Source organism: Kwoniella pini, chromosome 11 (genome assembly GCF_000512605.2).
Source record: "Kwoniella pini CBS 10737 chromosome 11, complete sequence".
Classification (NCBI taxonomy): Eukaryota; Fungi; Basidiomycota; class Tremellomycetes; order Tremellales; family Cryptococcaceae; genus Kwoniella; species Kwoniella pini.
Genome location: NC_091726.1, coordinates 1,255,747 through 1,270,846, shown reverse-complemented (window position 1 = coordinate 1,270,846; position 15,100 = coordinate 1,255,747). Strand labels below are relative to the sequence as shown.

At 39.3% G+C, this 15,100-nt stretch overlaps 8 protein-coding genes across 8 annotated transcripts; 4 read left to right on the top strand and 4 right to left on the bottom strand.

Moving 5' to 3' along the window:
• Positions 1-403: 403 nt before the first annotated feature.
• On the bottom strand, positions 404-2,349 carry I206_107835 (uncharacterized protein; the record flags this gene model as incomplete). The annotated part of the gene is made up of 11 exons (XM_019157878.1): positions 404-440; positions 531-652; positions 752-814; positions 882-922; positions 980-1,093; positions 1,195-1,262; positions 1,319-1,375; positions 1,448-1,525; positions 1,623-1,760; positions 1,858-1,988; positions 2,113-2,349. The coding sequence occupies 11 exons, from the start codon at positions 2,347-2,349 to the stop codon at positions 404-406; spliced, it is 1,086 nt and encodes a 361-aa protein (XP_019009518.1).
• Positions 2,350-2,884: 535 nt separating this feature from the next.
• I206_107834 (uncharacterized protein) lies at positions 2,885-5,126 on the bottom strand (the record flags this gene model as incomplete). The annotated part of the gene is made up of 10 exons (XM_070203604.1): positions 2,885-3,140; positions 3,211-3,545; positions 3,605-3,933; positions 3,986-4,053; positions 4,104-4,196; positions 4,254-4,325; positions 4,394-4,561; positions 4,881-4,902; positions 4,966-4,983; positions 5,093-5,126. 10 exons carry the CDS (start codon positions 5,124-5,126, stop codon positions 2,885-2,887), a joined length of 1,395 nt encoding a protein of 464 aa, XP_070059705.1.
• Positions 5,127-6,015: 889 nt separating this feature from the next.
• Positions 6,016-6,297, top strand: I206_107833 (uncharacterized protein; the record flags this gene model as incomplete). Its single annotated transcript, XM_070203603.1, has 2 exons — positions 6,016-6,121; positions 6,197-6,297. 2 exons carry the CDS (start codon positions 6,016-6,018, stop codon positions 6,295-6,297), a joined length of 207 nt encoding a protein of 68 aa, XP_070059704.1.
• Positions 6,298-6,368: 71 nt separating this feature from the next.
• I206_107832 (uncharacterized protein) lies at positions 6,369-6,912 on the top strand (the record flags this gene model as incomplete). Its single annotated transcript, XM_019157876.2, has 2 exons — positions 6,369-6,626; positions 6,688-6,912. 2 exons carry the CDS (start codon positions 6,369-6,371, stop codon positions 6,910-6,912), a joined length of 483 nt encoding a protein of 160 aa, XP_019009516.2.
• Positions 6,913-6,957: 45 nt separating this feature from the next.
• I206_107831 (uncharacterized protein) lies at positions 6,958-7,362 on the top strand (the record flags this gene model as incomplete). The annotated part of the gene is made up of 1 exon (XM_019157875.1): positions 6,958-7,362. The coding sequence occupies one exon, from the start codon at positions 6,958-6,960 to the stop codon at positions 7,360-7,362; it is 405 nt and encodes a 134-aa protein (XP_019009515.1).
• An 897-nt stretch (positions 7,363-8,259) lies between these two features.
• Positions 8,260-11,847, bottom strand: I206_107830 (ATP-dependent protease La; the record flags this gene model as incomplete). Its single annotated transcript, XM_019157874.1, has 14 exons — positions 8,260-8,437; positions 8,513-8,572; positions 8,642-8,784; positions 8,873-8,947; positions 8,999-9,140; positions 9,201-9,406; positions 9,474-9,729; positions 9,810-9,894; positions 9,963-10,054; positions 10,119-10,220; positions 10,285-10,566; positions 10,626-11,380; positions 11,445-11,515; positions 11,619-11,847. The coding sequence occupies 14 exons, from the start codon at positions 11,845-11,847 to the stop codon at positions 8,260-8,262; spliced, it is 2,676 nt and encodes an 891-aa protein (XP_019009514.1).
• A 390-nt stretch (positions 11,848-12,237) lies between these two features.
• On the bottom strand, positions 12,238-13,534 carry I206_107829 (uncharacterized protein; the record flags this gene model as incomplete). The annotated part of the gene is made up of 4 exons (XM_070203602.1): positions 12,238-12,753; positions 12,851-13,180; positions 13,272-13,339; positions 13,477-13,534. The coding sequence occupies 4 exons, from the start codon at positions 13,532-13,534 to the stop codon at positions 12,238-12,240; spliced, it is 972 nt and encodes a 323-aa protein (XP_070059703.1).
• Positions 13,535-13,843: 309 nt separating this feature from the next.
• On the top strand, positions 13,844-14,734 carry I206_107828 (uncharacterized protein; the record flags this gene model as incomplete). Its single annotated transcript, XM_019157872.1, has 6 exons — positions 13,844-13,876; positions 13,952-13,975; positions 14,096-14,241; positions 14,332-14,422; positions 14,532-14,585; positions 14,702-14,734. 6 exons carry the CDS (start codon positions 13,844-13,846, stop codon positions 14,732-14,734), a joined length of 381 nt encoding a protein of 126 aa, XP_019009512.1.
• Positions 14,735-15,100: the final 366 nt, after the last annotated feature.

Genomic DNA, 15,100 nt, shown 5'->3' with positions numbered 1-15,100 from the left:
CCGCCAAACAAGACATTAACGTTTGATGGCGTTAGTGTACCTCATTTCTTGTTGTTATTTGCAATCGCTAGGCAGTATCAGTACGATTAAAGTACAATTGCTTTGACATACACACAACTACATACATACTTTTTGACATAATCAAGTTTATGCTTGAAATATTTTGAATGCTCGCTCGGTCGTTCATTTGAAACTGATTAATGATCGAAAAGCCGGTATCTATATTTGAATGATTGGCGGAGAATATTTTAGTACGTTACAGAGTAAAACTCCCGATAGTTCCATTCAAATTTGACGAATTTAGTACGTTTCAACCGGTGATATGAGACAGTCCATTTTTGAGTTGGTCGTACGCTTCTGATATTGTTTTGGCGCATCAAGGACCTTGCGATTCGCCGATCGATCAAGAAGGCTTCATCAATGCTATCAAGCCCAGTTCCCTGGTCACAAGTCATCAGCATTATGATTTGACCTCGTAATATATCAAAAGCTGCGGCCCAAGCTGAGGAGCCCTTGATTGGCATACGTACCTTCTTACTTGGTCTCCTACTAACATCTCACCGTAGTCTTCTTGCTGACCAAAGCGACTTTCTGCTTCATTTTTCAGGTCAGGTATAGGTGTCAGTCTGAAATCGTGACTCAAATGCCAAAACTGCATTCAAAACCGCAGGAGCATTAGCTGATCCAGTAGATACGATGTAGCTCTGGGACTCTCATGTGGCCAACGGTAGATGATCATAAATGGACTTACGAAAGTTGATGAGATTCGGATCAGAGGTCTTTCTGGAAATTCGACTTTACGTTTAGCAATTGTCTGTTTCAGCCAAGGGTTTCATCAGCTTGAAATTTGAACGCCTTTCTAAAGATTCATAAAAGCTTACATCCAAAGTAGCTTGTGTACAAACCACTTCGTGATAACCAGCTAGATAAAATGACGTTCAGCGTCAAAATATCCAGCGAATTTAACCTACTATCTCACCTTTTATTAGACCTCCTGTAATCCATTCAATCTGCTTTCCTGCTTGTACCAGTAAACACCCAGGCGGTATTTTGACTTGAATTTTTTTCCCCGAATTCCTAGCCCATATATGTACTGTTGTCTTTGATCAGCCAGAATATCGCATCTCTTAGAATAGTGAACCATTTTCAATGCAACGGATCAACTTGATCACAGTAGGGCAAAAGACTACCCACATCCTGGATATCGCGATTGACCATGTATAGTTAAAAAATTTAAGTCTGTATGAAACCCTGCGTAAATACTATATATGTTTTGGTTTGAGCGCGATAGATGGAAGATTTTGGTAAGAATACTGACGTGTTGAGTTTTCCATACTTTACTAAATCCGTTGCTGTCGGTGCTAGAAGGTGTGACCTGTTATAATGAATTGCTCAGATCAGCGAACGTAGGCAATGACAATTGCAATAAAGCCAAGGAGACACTCACCCATATTGCCCAGCATCAGTAAAGGTATTCTCATCTAAACCAAGACCAACAGCTACCATCTGAGCTACACCCTCAACTCTAATTATAACCATAGCTCCATCAGCTTTTTACCAAGCTTGAGAAAGTCAATCACAAAGTAACACAAAGATATTAAATGGAATAGGTATGTACTTACGCCTGCTTCAATGATCCTCCCCATTCATTAACACCGTCTTCCCACGTATTTTGGAATTTAGACGGTATCACATTTGGAGCTTCCAATACTGGAAAATTCGATTCATAAGGAGTTTTTTCTGACATTCGGTGGAAAAACCTATATATATTCGAAAGGAAAAGTAAAGAAAGTTCTCGGTCAATCATCTCAGAAATGGTGAATATGAAGAGAGAAGGAATATTGAATAAAGACTTACCTGCATTTTGGATCTGCTCCATGATTACCTAAATCTATAGGTCTTTCATTTTCTTCTAAAAGAGATATAATATTCTGACAATTTTCATCAGAAGCGCATTTAGGTTTTTCAGTATTTTCCAAAGTTACACCCTGTGAATTAAGGAAACATCGATCAGGTTCAATACACTCGAAACATCTTTGAACTTGGTACGATACCATATATATATATGACATCAGAGTTAATCAGCAGAGAAAGCAAAAAAGGTTAACATACAACTTGAAATCCAACTTCAGGTCTTTCATCAAATTTTAAAATATCTTGATCTTGATTGAAATAATCTTCAAATAGATCTAAGAATTTATCATTTGATTCTTTACTTATTCTTGAATCTTGAATTATCAATGCTCCAGTTGAGATCAGACTTTCAGCTGCTTTTTGAGCTTCGGATATACCTTTGCTCGATTTTGAATCGCGTAAAAATGTGTCTAAAGAAATTGTTGAAATTTCCATTATGACTGCGGGCCAGATGGTCCAATCAGTAGAAGATTCGAATGGATTGAATTGTAGAAGGAATAGGCTCCTTCAGGTTTGTATCATGACAGTGACAAATATGATTGACGTCGAGAGCATGAATTGCAGATTATCCGTTCATAGTCTGTCTTATCAGCTGGACGGAAATAAAGATAAACAACCTCCACCAACGCGTTAAGGTTTGATCTCATCGGGACCAACCGTCTCGTCTCTGTAACATACAACTGTGTCCGTTGCGTCTTTCATTCATATGCAGTCATATGTGCAGCCTGCAAGACAAAACTCTATTCGCAATGTGTTCATATGATGATGAGTTTGTTCGAAGAAATCTATATATAAAGAAGATGAAAATACCAAAAATATCAAAATGAGAGAAATTGGTTGTATGTTTGAAGGCATAATATGTCAAGAGTATTAATCTAAAAAAATGGTATGTACACGACCAGCCCGATATCTGATAAGACCCGCTCGATCCGCCTTCGTGATGTTGACCGGCTGCTGTGAAATCAAAAGCTTATAATCTATCACCGGTACCGATTGAGGTAACCTTGAAACCGATTTCGGTAAGGGCTTTTCGGTCGAGAATGAGTCGACCGTCAAAGACAAATGCTGGTCGAGGACAGTTGTCGTAGATCTTTTGCCAATCAAGGGTCTTGAACTCGTCCCACTCGGTACAGATAACGATAGCTTCAGCGTTGTGACAAGCCTCTTCGACTGATTGGGAGATAGTGACGTGGGGTTTGATGGGCTCAGCAGGAACATCTCCGTAGCTGTACATCCAGCGACGTCAGCTTACATCGCCTGTGAGCTGTCGGCCGACGCAACGTCAATAATACTCACTCAGTCAAATCGAGCCAAATTTGGTCGGCGCTCACTTGAGGGTCGTAAATGTTGATTCTGGCCTTCTCAGTCAAGAAGTGGTTGGCAAGAGTGATTGCGGGAGATTCTCGGGTATCACCAGTGTCTTTCTTGAAGGCCCAACCAAGAATAGCGATTTTCTTTCCGGTGATGGTGTTGAACAAAGTGTCAACGACCTTGTTGGCGAATCTAGATTTTTGGTATTCGTTCATCTCAACAACGGCTCTCCAGTATTTGGCAACTTCAGGCAAGTGAAGGGATTCAGAAAGGTAAACCAAGTTGAGGATATCTTTTTGGAAACAAGAACCACCGAAGCCCTGTTCCCGAGTTCTTGTCAGCAGTGATCTGTAGCTAGAGGGGAAGCATGTCGACTTACGACAGAAGCCTTCAAGAACTTAGCACCCATTCTGGTGTCCTTACCAACAGCGAAAGCGACTTCATCGATGTTTGCACCGGTAGCTTCACAGATAGCGGAAAGAGCGTTGACGGAAGAAATTCTTTGAGCCAACATGGCGTTGGCAGCCAATTTGGAAAGTTCGGAAGACCAAAGACCGACTGTGAGGATTCGCTCTCGGGGTACCCAGTTGGCGTATACGTTGGCAAGAGCTTCACAAGCATCAAGACCTTGTTTGGTTTGAAGAGAACCAATCAAAACTCTATCAGGAGCGTGAAGGTCATCAATGGCGGTACCCTCAGCCAAGAACTCTGATACGGGTCATCAGCAAAAGCATTCTCATGTAACGGAGAAGAGACATACCAGGGTTGGAGAGGATATCGAAGTGACATCCGGGCTTGGAGTTGGCCTCAAGGATGGTTCGCATAGCGCTACGAAGCGTCAGCTGATCGGCTAAGACATACACATGCAACCAACTTACTCGGCCGTTCTACATGGGACAGTGGATTTCTCAACGACAATCTTGGAAGACTTGGCGACCTCGGCAATTCGTCGGGTAGCAAGTTGCAAGAATCTGTGGGGTATATGCTATGAGTTGGCGAAATCTACTGGATTCGAGAAATAGACTCACTTCAAGTCGGCAGCGAAACCAGCTCCGATACCAGATTTCTTGGTTGGGGTGTTGACGGAAACGAAGATAAGGCTGATCGCCGATGGCGTCAGCTCTTCATCTGAGTGACATGTTCGATGTATTCTGCTAAAATAACTCACTCAGCCTCCTCGATAGCCTTGTCAACGTCGGTGGAGAAGAACAAGTTCTTTCCTCTAGCGCCCTTTACAACGGCATCAAGACCTGGTTCGTAGATAGGAAGTTCGTCAGAGTTCCAGGCATCGATTCTTTGTTGATTAAGATCGACGATGGTGACAGTGACATTGGGACTATTGAAAGGTACGTGTTGGTTGTCAGCGATAGTCTAACGGGTCGGACAAAGTTCGTAATGAAAGTTCTGATGCGATACTGGGAACGAAGAATAGAGTTTGAAGGAGAAGAGACGCGTTTTTTCGTGGCTGCGAGCACCGTTCGAGGGAAGGGGAATGGTAAAATAGGTGCAAGACGTGGAGAAGTGGACTTGATCGTTCTGCAGGACGATAGGAAGAAATGACTCACCATTTTTCAGCACTACAACCAGGTAGGAATCATCAAACACGTCAGCTCAACCTGTTCTCGACGCGTAAATTTATCAGAAAGCTCGCGTACATGACCGCACAAGTGGGACCACCTGCAAAAACCGATGATTAGCAAGGGCGATTTGTAGCAGAGATCCCGAGTAGAGAAGACTTACCGACGTAACCAGCACCGACTGCGAGAAAAAACAAGAGTTGTCAACAAAAAGTAATCTCGTTATCATAACAAGGACGGATAGAGCAGCAGATAGGGCGTGTTGATGATCTGGCGGTTATCACACTCACTACAACAGATCTTTTTGACAGTGATAGGAGCCATGATGAGTTATAAAAGAGAGTAAATAAGTGGGTATGCAAAGAGAACAAGAAGAAAAGGATCTAGAAGGAAAGAAGAAGAAAGTGAAAACCAGATGAAAAGATAAAGTTGAATTATGAGGATTAGTATGTACTGATGGGGCGGTGGTTTGAAACGATTTCAGGGTTTGTCTATCGTGTTATGAGTTACAGTGAAAAAGTGTTACCCTACTAGTCTCATTTTTACGCTAATACTTCTTTATAGTCAGTACGAGTAGATTACCGCGACGCGTGGCAGCCCTTTTAACACTTTAATTTATACTTTCCGAATACCTCCATTATTCAGGGTAAAATCATATCTTTCTTCTAAAACGTGGGTTTGTGATTAAAAGAGGTCCAGGCGCTACCTAGTAATCAAAAATGAATCTTGTTCGGATCGTTAAATGAACAGGCACAACTCTAATTACTAATGCATTCCATCTCCTTTTCCGGCTGCATGCAGCTTGATGTGTTGAGAGCGAAGTGTATGCATTCATCTTGATTTATGTGGTAGTCAGCGAAAACAGTCTTCACATGCTTCATGCTTGAGGATAGATTGTGATTCTTGAGATACCTGACACAACATTGATGCGCACGGATGCTTCAGTGACAATCAAATTGATGCATGGATCGTTCGCTTCTCAACCGTACCCTTTATTGATACTGCGCTATGGTGCGATTGATCATCATGTTTAAAGCTATCAGCTGCTATGTGGTATGCCAAAACAATTAACCTTGCTACCTTGCTGATAAGCTTTCACTGAACGGCCTTATCCGCTTATCGGCATATTATCATTGTCTTGGCCGTAAATCAACGCTATCGTGCTTGAAACATTCGCCGGCAGTATTGAGATGTCAAGAGTCGCAGAACCACAATGCCTCGAGAGCCGCCAGTCTGTAATGAGAGTAGGTCTTCTACTGCATCTTCAAGGAAGCGTAGGGGTTTAGCTTGTGAGCGATGTCGAAGTCGGAAACAGAAATGTTAGTATTTCAACCCTTTCTAGGAAAGTAACACTATATAAGCAGTGTTTTGTCAAGCTGATTGAGATTTCGCAGGCTTACCGGGACAAGAGAGTCGTTGTAGAAATTGCCAAAGAGCTGATGAGAGATGCGAAACTATCGAGAGAAGCTCAAATGAGATTCACCTTGAGCGATAAGTACGCTTCACAATGATCAATCGACCGCTACTCATATTCCCTTACCTGATCCTCCTCCTGAGAATATAGGTATGCATTATATATCTACAGTCTATTATCGAATTCAATCACGATATGGTTTTTTAGATTGGTTGAGTATACAAAATTGGCAATTCAAACATAGATATCTATGTGCATTACAGCCTTTATCCGATATCAATATTGAACAACAAGATGATATCGCTCGAGCGATTGATGAACATTTTGGAGCATTTTTTTTGTGGATGTTATATGGTCTTGGAGCTAAACTATGTGAGAATGATCCTGGGATAATTCCAGTTTCCCATGAGGTGAGTCAAAGAGGTATTAAAGAGGAATACTGGTAATTGTTGATAAATCGTTGGTGATTAGGTGTACTTTGATACAGCTTTAAGACACTTTACACCTCTGTCGACTATCCAATCATTAACAACTGTACAAGCGCTACTTCTCCTGATCGTATACACTTTCAGACATACCTCGTCGGAACTTAGTCTATGGCATACCGGAGGATTGGCCATTCGTTCAGCAATAGAATTAGGATTGCATAGGAAGATCCGTTTAAAGGATATCAGAGAAAGTGATCCAAGAGCTTAATGTATGAGGCCAAGAGTATGGTGGGGAGCATACATACTTGACCGAATGATTGCAATTCAATTTGGACGACCTTTCGCGATTCAAGACCGCGATATAGATATTGAATTGCCTATAAACCTGGATGCAAATATTGCAGATCAAGAAGCTTTATGCGGATTATTTAACGCTCAGGCATTGATGCCAGATACCAATAGACCAGGAGACGAATATCGTGTTGGATATGGCTACTTCACATCCGTGAGGTTTCACCTATTATCCCTAATCTCAAGGTTTATGCTCATTATTGTAATTTTCATCCTTCGATTTTATTACATTTTCGTCAATGCCAAAAGAGATCGAGAAGCGAAAGCCTCAGGTTTAAGTGAAGAAGAAATGGAAAGATTAGGTAAAATTGGTGGTGAAAATGATCTAACAGATATTCAGAATCCCTACTTTAGGTATTCATACTAAGCCTTTCTCGATCAAGTCAACTTTGTCAATTGTCTTTTCGATTCGTCATTTGATATGCTATTCCTCAAGTATATATATACATATGCGTGATGAAATATTTGAAGCTTGTCATCATACGCTATCACGGCGCTAGGGACGTCATAGATAAGGTAGCGCGGAGATACATCGTTCTAGAATCATATGTCTACCATTCAGTAGTGAAGTTATGTTATATTAAAGTCTTTCAATACAGTTCTGCTTTTATTTTACTCGTCATGTATACATTCATCTTAATTGTGCTTAAGCCTCAGTAGTAACTTGAGAGCTACCTTGGACACAAAGTGGCGATATTGTCTATACTGATACACTGGCATCAAATATGAAATATAGAATACAATACACACCTACCTTGTTGAACGTTGAGAGCGCTCTGTATCAAAAGGGGGCAACTCCAGCTACACTGTCAACACTCGACAGTAGACCCGATTGCGAGTCTCCCTTTGGTCAGAAAAATTACCTAGAGGTAGCGCTCACAACCTTTCTATATTGCAGCGAAGTATGTTACTGTACTACCGTGAAAGGAGAAACAGCATCGTATTTCGACTTCAAAATATCTGTTCGTGCTGTACTGATAGCCTCAGAACAAGTATGAATAGAAGAACGAGAAGCAGTGTGAGGTAAGCGAAGTCGATGAAGTCATGGGTCATAATGCTGTCCGACGACATCCGAAATTCTACATTAATACTTATCCCGCAGAAATGTATATCTCGTGAACTTTGTCTTGTACTTTACTTCGCGACTTCCGTACTCGCTTTCCTATTATCACAAAGCTTGTTTTCCGTATTACAATACATGAAAGCGTAATGAAAAAGCATAGATCGAAATGTACAGATGATATGGCTAAATAAGCATCAGAATTTACAATCTCGCATCAACCTTGATAAAGTCTTTATCCCCTCCTGCCCAGATGTCCTTGCCCCAGACTTCTTCTATAGCCTGCTCGATTTTATCCACATAGATGAATTGGATATCATTTCTCACCAACTCAGGTACATCCGTCATAACGTCAGGTCGATTTGTTCGGGGAAGTACAATCCTGGCGCACATATCGTTAGTCTTGAGCTTTCAGGTGTCCTGAATTCTTTTCTATAATCATACAATTATGACTTACTTTTTCACTCCTGCTCGATGAGCTCCAATGACTTTCTCCTTGACACCTCCGATTCTCAAGCTATGCGAAAGTGAATAAGTTATTGAACTCTTGCACACATGAGCCAGGAAAGACCTTCGAATGACTTACCAAGAGCCTCGTAATGACATTTCACCAGTAACTGCTATTTCGACGTCAATTGGTCTTCCAGTGAGTAAACTGACAAATGCCAGAACAGTTGCGATGCCTGCACTGGGTCCATCTTTCGGTATCGCCCCTTCAGGTATATGGTACTGAATATACCATATAATGACTTCAGTAAGCCATCTCCACAACTATTTACCCGACATACGAGCAGCAGTGAAAGAGAAGGTCACCTACATGTACGTCATAGCCTTTCAACGGATTTTCACTGGGTGAAGTAGTGATTCCCAAACTCAATGAGCGAGACTTGACCTGTATCAACCGTTCTCAGCATAATAAGCTGCTTCGAAATGACAGACTTACCCATGTAAAGCAAAGCTCAATGCTTTCTCTGAACACCTCTCCTAATCTACCCGTAGTCACTAATTTACCTGAGCCTCCAGGAATCAGTAACGTCTCAATGATGAGCAGGCCACCGTTGCCTGAACCATTGTATGATAGGCCACTGAGCAATCATGGATGAGCGTCTGCGATGGGATTAAGCCCGCGAAAGAACTGCACTAACTTGATCACGCCGGGTCGAACATTCGTTTCAGGTCTTTCTCTACCATAATGAGAAATACCCAGAATTCTCTCAACATCCTCCATTACTACATTTGGCTGATAGGCCTGTTTGTCTTGAGGGGAGACAGGCTCTCTGGAGATTGAAAATTCCACAGCTTTACTTCTACAAAGCTTGCCGATCTGTCTTTCCAGATTCCTCACCCCAGCCTAAGCAGTCAAGATAATCAGCAATGAATTGATTATCGTCGACAAGCTGATAAGCTGATGAGCTCACTTCTCTGGTATAGTCTATGATAACTTTCTCCAGAACCTCTTCATTCATTTTTATCTGAGTGTCATTCAGACCGCATTCCTTGATTTGCTTAGGCAGTAGGAATTTCTTTGCGATGGATAATTTCTCAGGAGTGATATATCCTGAACATTCAATGACTTCGCATCTGTCTAATAATGGCCAGGAAATCGAATCTAGTTGATTTGCAGTTGCGATGAAGAGTACTTGAGAAAGATCTATCGGAACGTCACCCATGTAGCTATGAATACGTCAGCGCTTTGATCCACGCAGCGCTTCGCCAATGGTAATCTCATTCCCAAAGTGAAGAAAAACACATACTGATCATGGAAATTCCAGTTTTGAGCAGGATCTAAAGCTTCCAGCAATGCAGCAGACGGATCTCCGTGAAATCCACCATGTTCCACTAGTGCGTTCTGCTTTTAGCCAACATCTTATCCTCTCTCGCGTCTGGTAATACAATAATAGTCTTACCTTTATCAAGCTCATCAAGCAGAATCAACGGATTCGACACTCCCACTTTACGCATAGCTTGTACAAGGAGGCCAGGCAAAGCACCGACATATCTGCAAGTCAATTAACCGATCAGCTTGGTGAAGAGTTTGATACGCATCAAGAACTGAAACTCACGTTCGCCGATGTCCCCTGATTTCAGCTTCATCTCTAACGCCTCCAAGAGATATCCGGTGAAACTTTCTTCCCAGAGAGTTGGCCAACGATTTTGCGATTGACCTGACAATTCCCATATAAGTTATGGTTCGACCCTACGGCGAATATCGGTTATACTCAGACTTACGTCTTACCCACACCGGGCGGACCAACAAGTAAAAGTATAGGACCCTTATCTCTATAAACATCTGTCGAAGGTTCATCATCATTTTCGATTATGTTCTTATCATTCTGTGGGATGTTGGGTATTGAGATACTCTGTCTCTCAGACGAGGGAATGAGCTCTAAAAGGTCATTCTCGACCTCCTTGTCGAGTTTCTCGGTAGATTGAGATTGTTCATTTGATAAATTTGATGAATTTTGCAGCTTTCTCTTTTCTTGTGATTCCACGAAAAGCTGTCTTTTCAGCCTACACTTGCTACATTAGTTATGAGGTCGAGATGGAAAAAAAGTAGAGGAACTGCTGACCTGTAAACAGCCAAATACTCTATGACTCTTTTCTTAATTTTATCTAAACCCTCATGATCCGCATCTAACTTGTCTCTAGCATTTTTGAGATCAATTTCGTAATTTTCACTTACCTTTTTGAAAGGTAAAGCGAGGATCCATTCGATGTAAGTTTTCGCAACTCCATATTCAGCAGATTGAGGTGGAATCTTAGATAATCTTTTTAATTCTCGATCTAATGTTTCTATAGCTGTCTTTGATAATTCAGATAAACGCTTTTGATATAGCTTAAATAGAGGTTGTAAATCTTCTGGTAATTTATCTAAAGGGTTTGTATTTGATGATGTATTGGATTTAGAGTTACTTGATGTCAAACCTAAAGGTACTCTTGATCTAACTATTAAAGCATTAGATTTGGAAGGTTTCTCATTGTTAATACCTTCTGGAGGTTGGATACCTTTACTACTCATCAAATCAAGTAAGATTTCTCTAACTCGATCGCAACGTTGTTCTATATCAGGAATACCAAGTAACTCCACTTTGGAATCCCAGTCTACGCCTAAAATGGTTACTAGTATATCGGCTAATAAGCTTGCGGGCAAAGCATTTATCCTTGAATGAAGTTGTTCCGGTAAAAGTTTGAGAGCAAGAGGCAATAGATCAGTTGAAGAAGGAATAGTAGCGGGAATTGCAAGAGAGTAAGGTGAAGTAGGAATTGGGATGGAAGGGAGAATCGATAAGACTGGTGGGAGTGATCTAGGTAGTCGAATGCGTGTCTGAAAACTACATTAGATCCAACTTCCTTCCAGTGAGTTCTGAATTAGCATAATATTGACTCACCAATCCTTCTACTAATAGGATATATAAATCATCTTCGTCCGAGCTTTTCTGGATACTCTTGATTCTAGCAGCTACAGGTTTCAGTATTATCATCAGTTCGGACGTTACCAAAACGATAGATGACGAGTTCTTCCAATTGAATTTGAAAGATCGCATATGAGCGATACGACTCACCGCAACCCCATCTTCCAACTCTTCGATCATGATCTGCAACAGGCACTATACCTATCATACCCCTTTCACCATTTCCACCTTTACCACCTAAATTGGACTGTACAGCATCAATCACAAGAGATAATTGAGTAGATGAGAGAGGTATACTAGCTCTCAAATGAGGAAAGAGTACTTGTGGTGATCTTAGGGGAATCAAAGGGAGAGAAGAGGGTAAGAGGGGAGTTGTCATTGTGTACGATTCGTTTCTTAAGGAATCCTAGCTTTTCTAACGCGGATCAGGTCTATCTCACAGCGATACTGACTCAAAGACAAATTACTCAATGAGGGACAAGCCAAATGCGGATCGAGGCTGATATTAAGATGATCGATCGATGATGATAACGATGTTATTTGAACGTTATCTTTTATCTGTTGTTTGCCGGTTATCACTCGTTGCCGAGCCTTTTGTGACGTGCTCAAACACGGCCTCACCATGAAAAGCCTTGTTAATGTATGTTAAAGACAGATGCATAAAATACATATAAGGTAATACAACATTGCTATACGAGCGACCCGTGGAATGATTCATTCCTCCGGCACAAGAACACCTATCTACAATCACTTTTTCTGGTAACTCTGGTCACCTTCCACCCCTTGTCGGTCCCATACCCTTATATCCCTGAGATTGTCTATTTTTCCTAGCTTGATCTTCTTTCATTAATCTCTCAGCTTCACTCATAAATTTCTTCCCACCACCAATCAAGCTTTCTTCGTCATCCTTAGAAGAAGTTTTCGGTGTCTTGGCAGATTTGAAAATATTCATAGGTGCTGGTCTTTTTAAAGGATTGATCGTTATCGGTTTACTTGCTGGTGTCGAAAAAGTACCAAACGATGATGATTTTTTGGGTTCTTCACTGTTGCCATTCAACGAGTTTTCAATTTCAGTAGTAGAAGGTTTGACTTCGTTCATTGTAGGTATTGTCGAAGAAGGACCGAATAAATTTAAAGTGATTTTTTCTCCTTCTTTCTTTTCTAAACCTTTTGATTCTTCAGCAGTTGTATGTTGAGCTTTAGCACGTTCAATTTGTTCAGCTAACATCTTACGTTCTCTCTCTTCACCATCCATTGTTGATCTTTCTTTCTTCTGAGCTGCTGCCTAAGTGATGTTGAGTAATGTGTCAGAACAATATAATGTTTAATCAAAGATGTTCGTTCTCAATCCTATTTATCACTTGGTTGAAGATTTGACTTACCTGCCTAGCTAATGTTTCCGGTCGGGTATCAACCCAAGTTATCCATAAACCTTTTTCATCCTCATCAACATGTACTATACCTGCTTTACCTAATGTAGCAATAAAACCAGAAAGAGTAACCCAATGTGTTGAATTCATATGTACATGATGTTTATCTTGAATATATTCATTATAAACTACATTCGCTCTTACTCGATTCGTTTGATGTCTTGTTCGAAGTAACAATAAAAATTCAGATTGAAATTGATTAGAAAAATCTGATATTGCTGAATTTGCTTTTGGTCCTAATAATAAAATTTTTCTCATATGAGGTTCGGATCTACAATGAGCCTAAAGGTTCAACAATGAAATATAATCATATCAAGTTAGCTCCTATAATTGACCTGTAAATATCAAGCGATTCCAGATATCTAAAACTCACTTGAAATCCATTTTCATCCCTACATTGTTTCTCACATACTTGACAGTACCATCTGAGTCTACCAAGACCTGTGAGCATGGGCAAATATTAGCGCACATCAACTTAACCCGCGAGAGCATGTGAAAAGCTATCGCCAGAACGAAATATAAAGGTAGGAGTCAGGAGGGCAAGAAATCGTCCTTATATTGTAAGCGAACCAACTTGCCTTTCGCCTTGATAGCATTTCCAATTGCTTTAGCAGACCCAGCTTCGGCTTTTCCCATCTTTTATGCTACTTGAATATATTCAGATAGAGATATCGTAATCCTTATATCAGTTCAAGAGTTGTAAATATACTTTGAATTTGGAGTTTCCTTGTTTTGGGTGGCAATTGGATCTCGCACGAAGATTAACGGGATTAAATAGATTACCGACGGAATATGATACACCCTACTCGTAGCTAATGAGATTGGAATTGACGCGAAAGAAAGGATAATTAATTATATAGATTATAGAAAATTGAAAATAAACATTTATACATCCTTGATAAACTATTACCTTTCGATAAATCCTGTGAAAGTATATTAAAAATCATGTCAGGATTATCTGATGATACATTGAGGAAGGTGAGCACAACTCTCCGAATTATCAATAATCAGGCTTAAAAACAAATAAGCTTTACTAAAAGATAATTTATTTAGATCCTTACTCAAATTCAACAACAGGTAAGCGATTCTTCTATTTGAAGAAAATCAATAAAGATAAAAATTACTAATAAGAGGATATTGTAATACAAATTCTTTTATTCGATGATTTAATATTAATTTTTAAAATTCTGTGAATAGGCTATATTATCACAAAAACAATTATCTCTTGTTAAAGCTCAAATTCAATCTAAAGAAAAAGAAAAGAAAATTTTAACTTTAACTGTAAGGGAATTAAATTATATACCTAAAGAACATGAAGGTTTATATAAAGGTGTAGGTAAAATGTGAGAGTTTTTCTTTTTTTTTTTTTTTCTGGGGATTGAAAATATAAAATAGAGAAGCTATTCAGTATTTGTGTTAATAAAAGAATATAGGTTTATACAACAAGATAGAAAAGAAGTAGATACACAATATACAATACAAGAAAAACAAATAAATGATGATTTAATAATTTTAAATAAAAAAGTGAGTAATTAATCTTGAGCTCATTTTCATTTGATTTTTAAGGAATGCAAATCAATTTTGAAAAAGATTGTAAGAATGAAGTTGAGTTAAAATTTCGATTTATGATTAGGTTAAATATCTTGAAAAACAATTTGAAGAAGCTAATTCACAATTAAAAGATATTGTAAGTTCATACAATAATTTATAATCATACAATCATTAGATATATTGTATTTTGATATTCTCTGAATTTGATCAAATAATAAAAGAATTTTTACTGATACATTGATATTCATATAGTTCCATAGCCAACAACGTGCTGCTGCGTCATAAGATGAAAATCTCATCTTCAGTTAAAAGCTAGATTAGATATTTAAACTCAGAAGAGTTTGAGATTTTGAGAATTATATGTAATTTGTAATATACTTAATGAACTTATTTTGATACCAATCACATTATGAATATGATTAAATATAAAATGTCAATTTGAATTAGAGTAGTATATTTCTACCAATCTTGCTCATTTATCGAAACATTTATTATTTAATATCTACATACTCATTCGAGATTGGATAACATATGGTATAAATCAATATTCATTTGCATTATCATTTGAAAAAAATTAATTACACTATATGACTATTCTACTGTAAATATTGTATCCTATTAATTCAATTCGCCAAATCCAAATCCATTGCA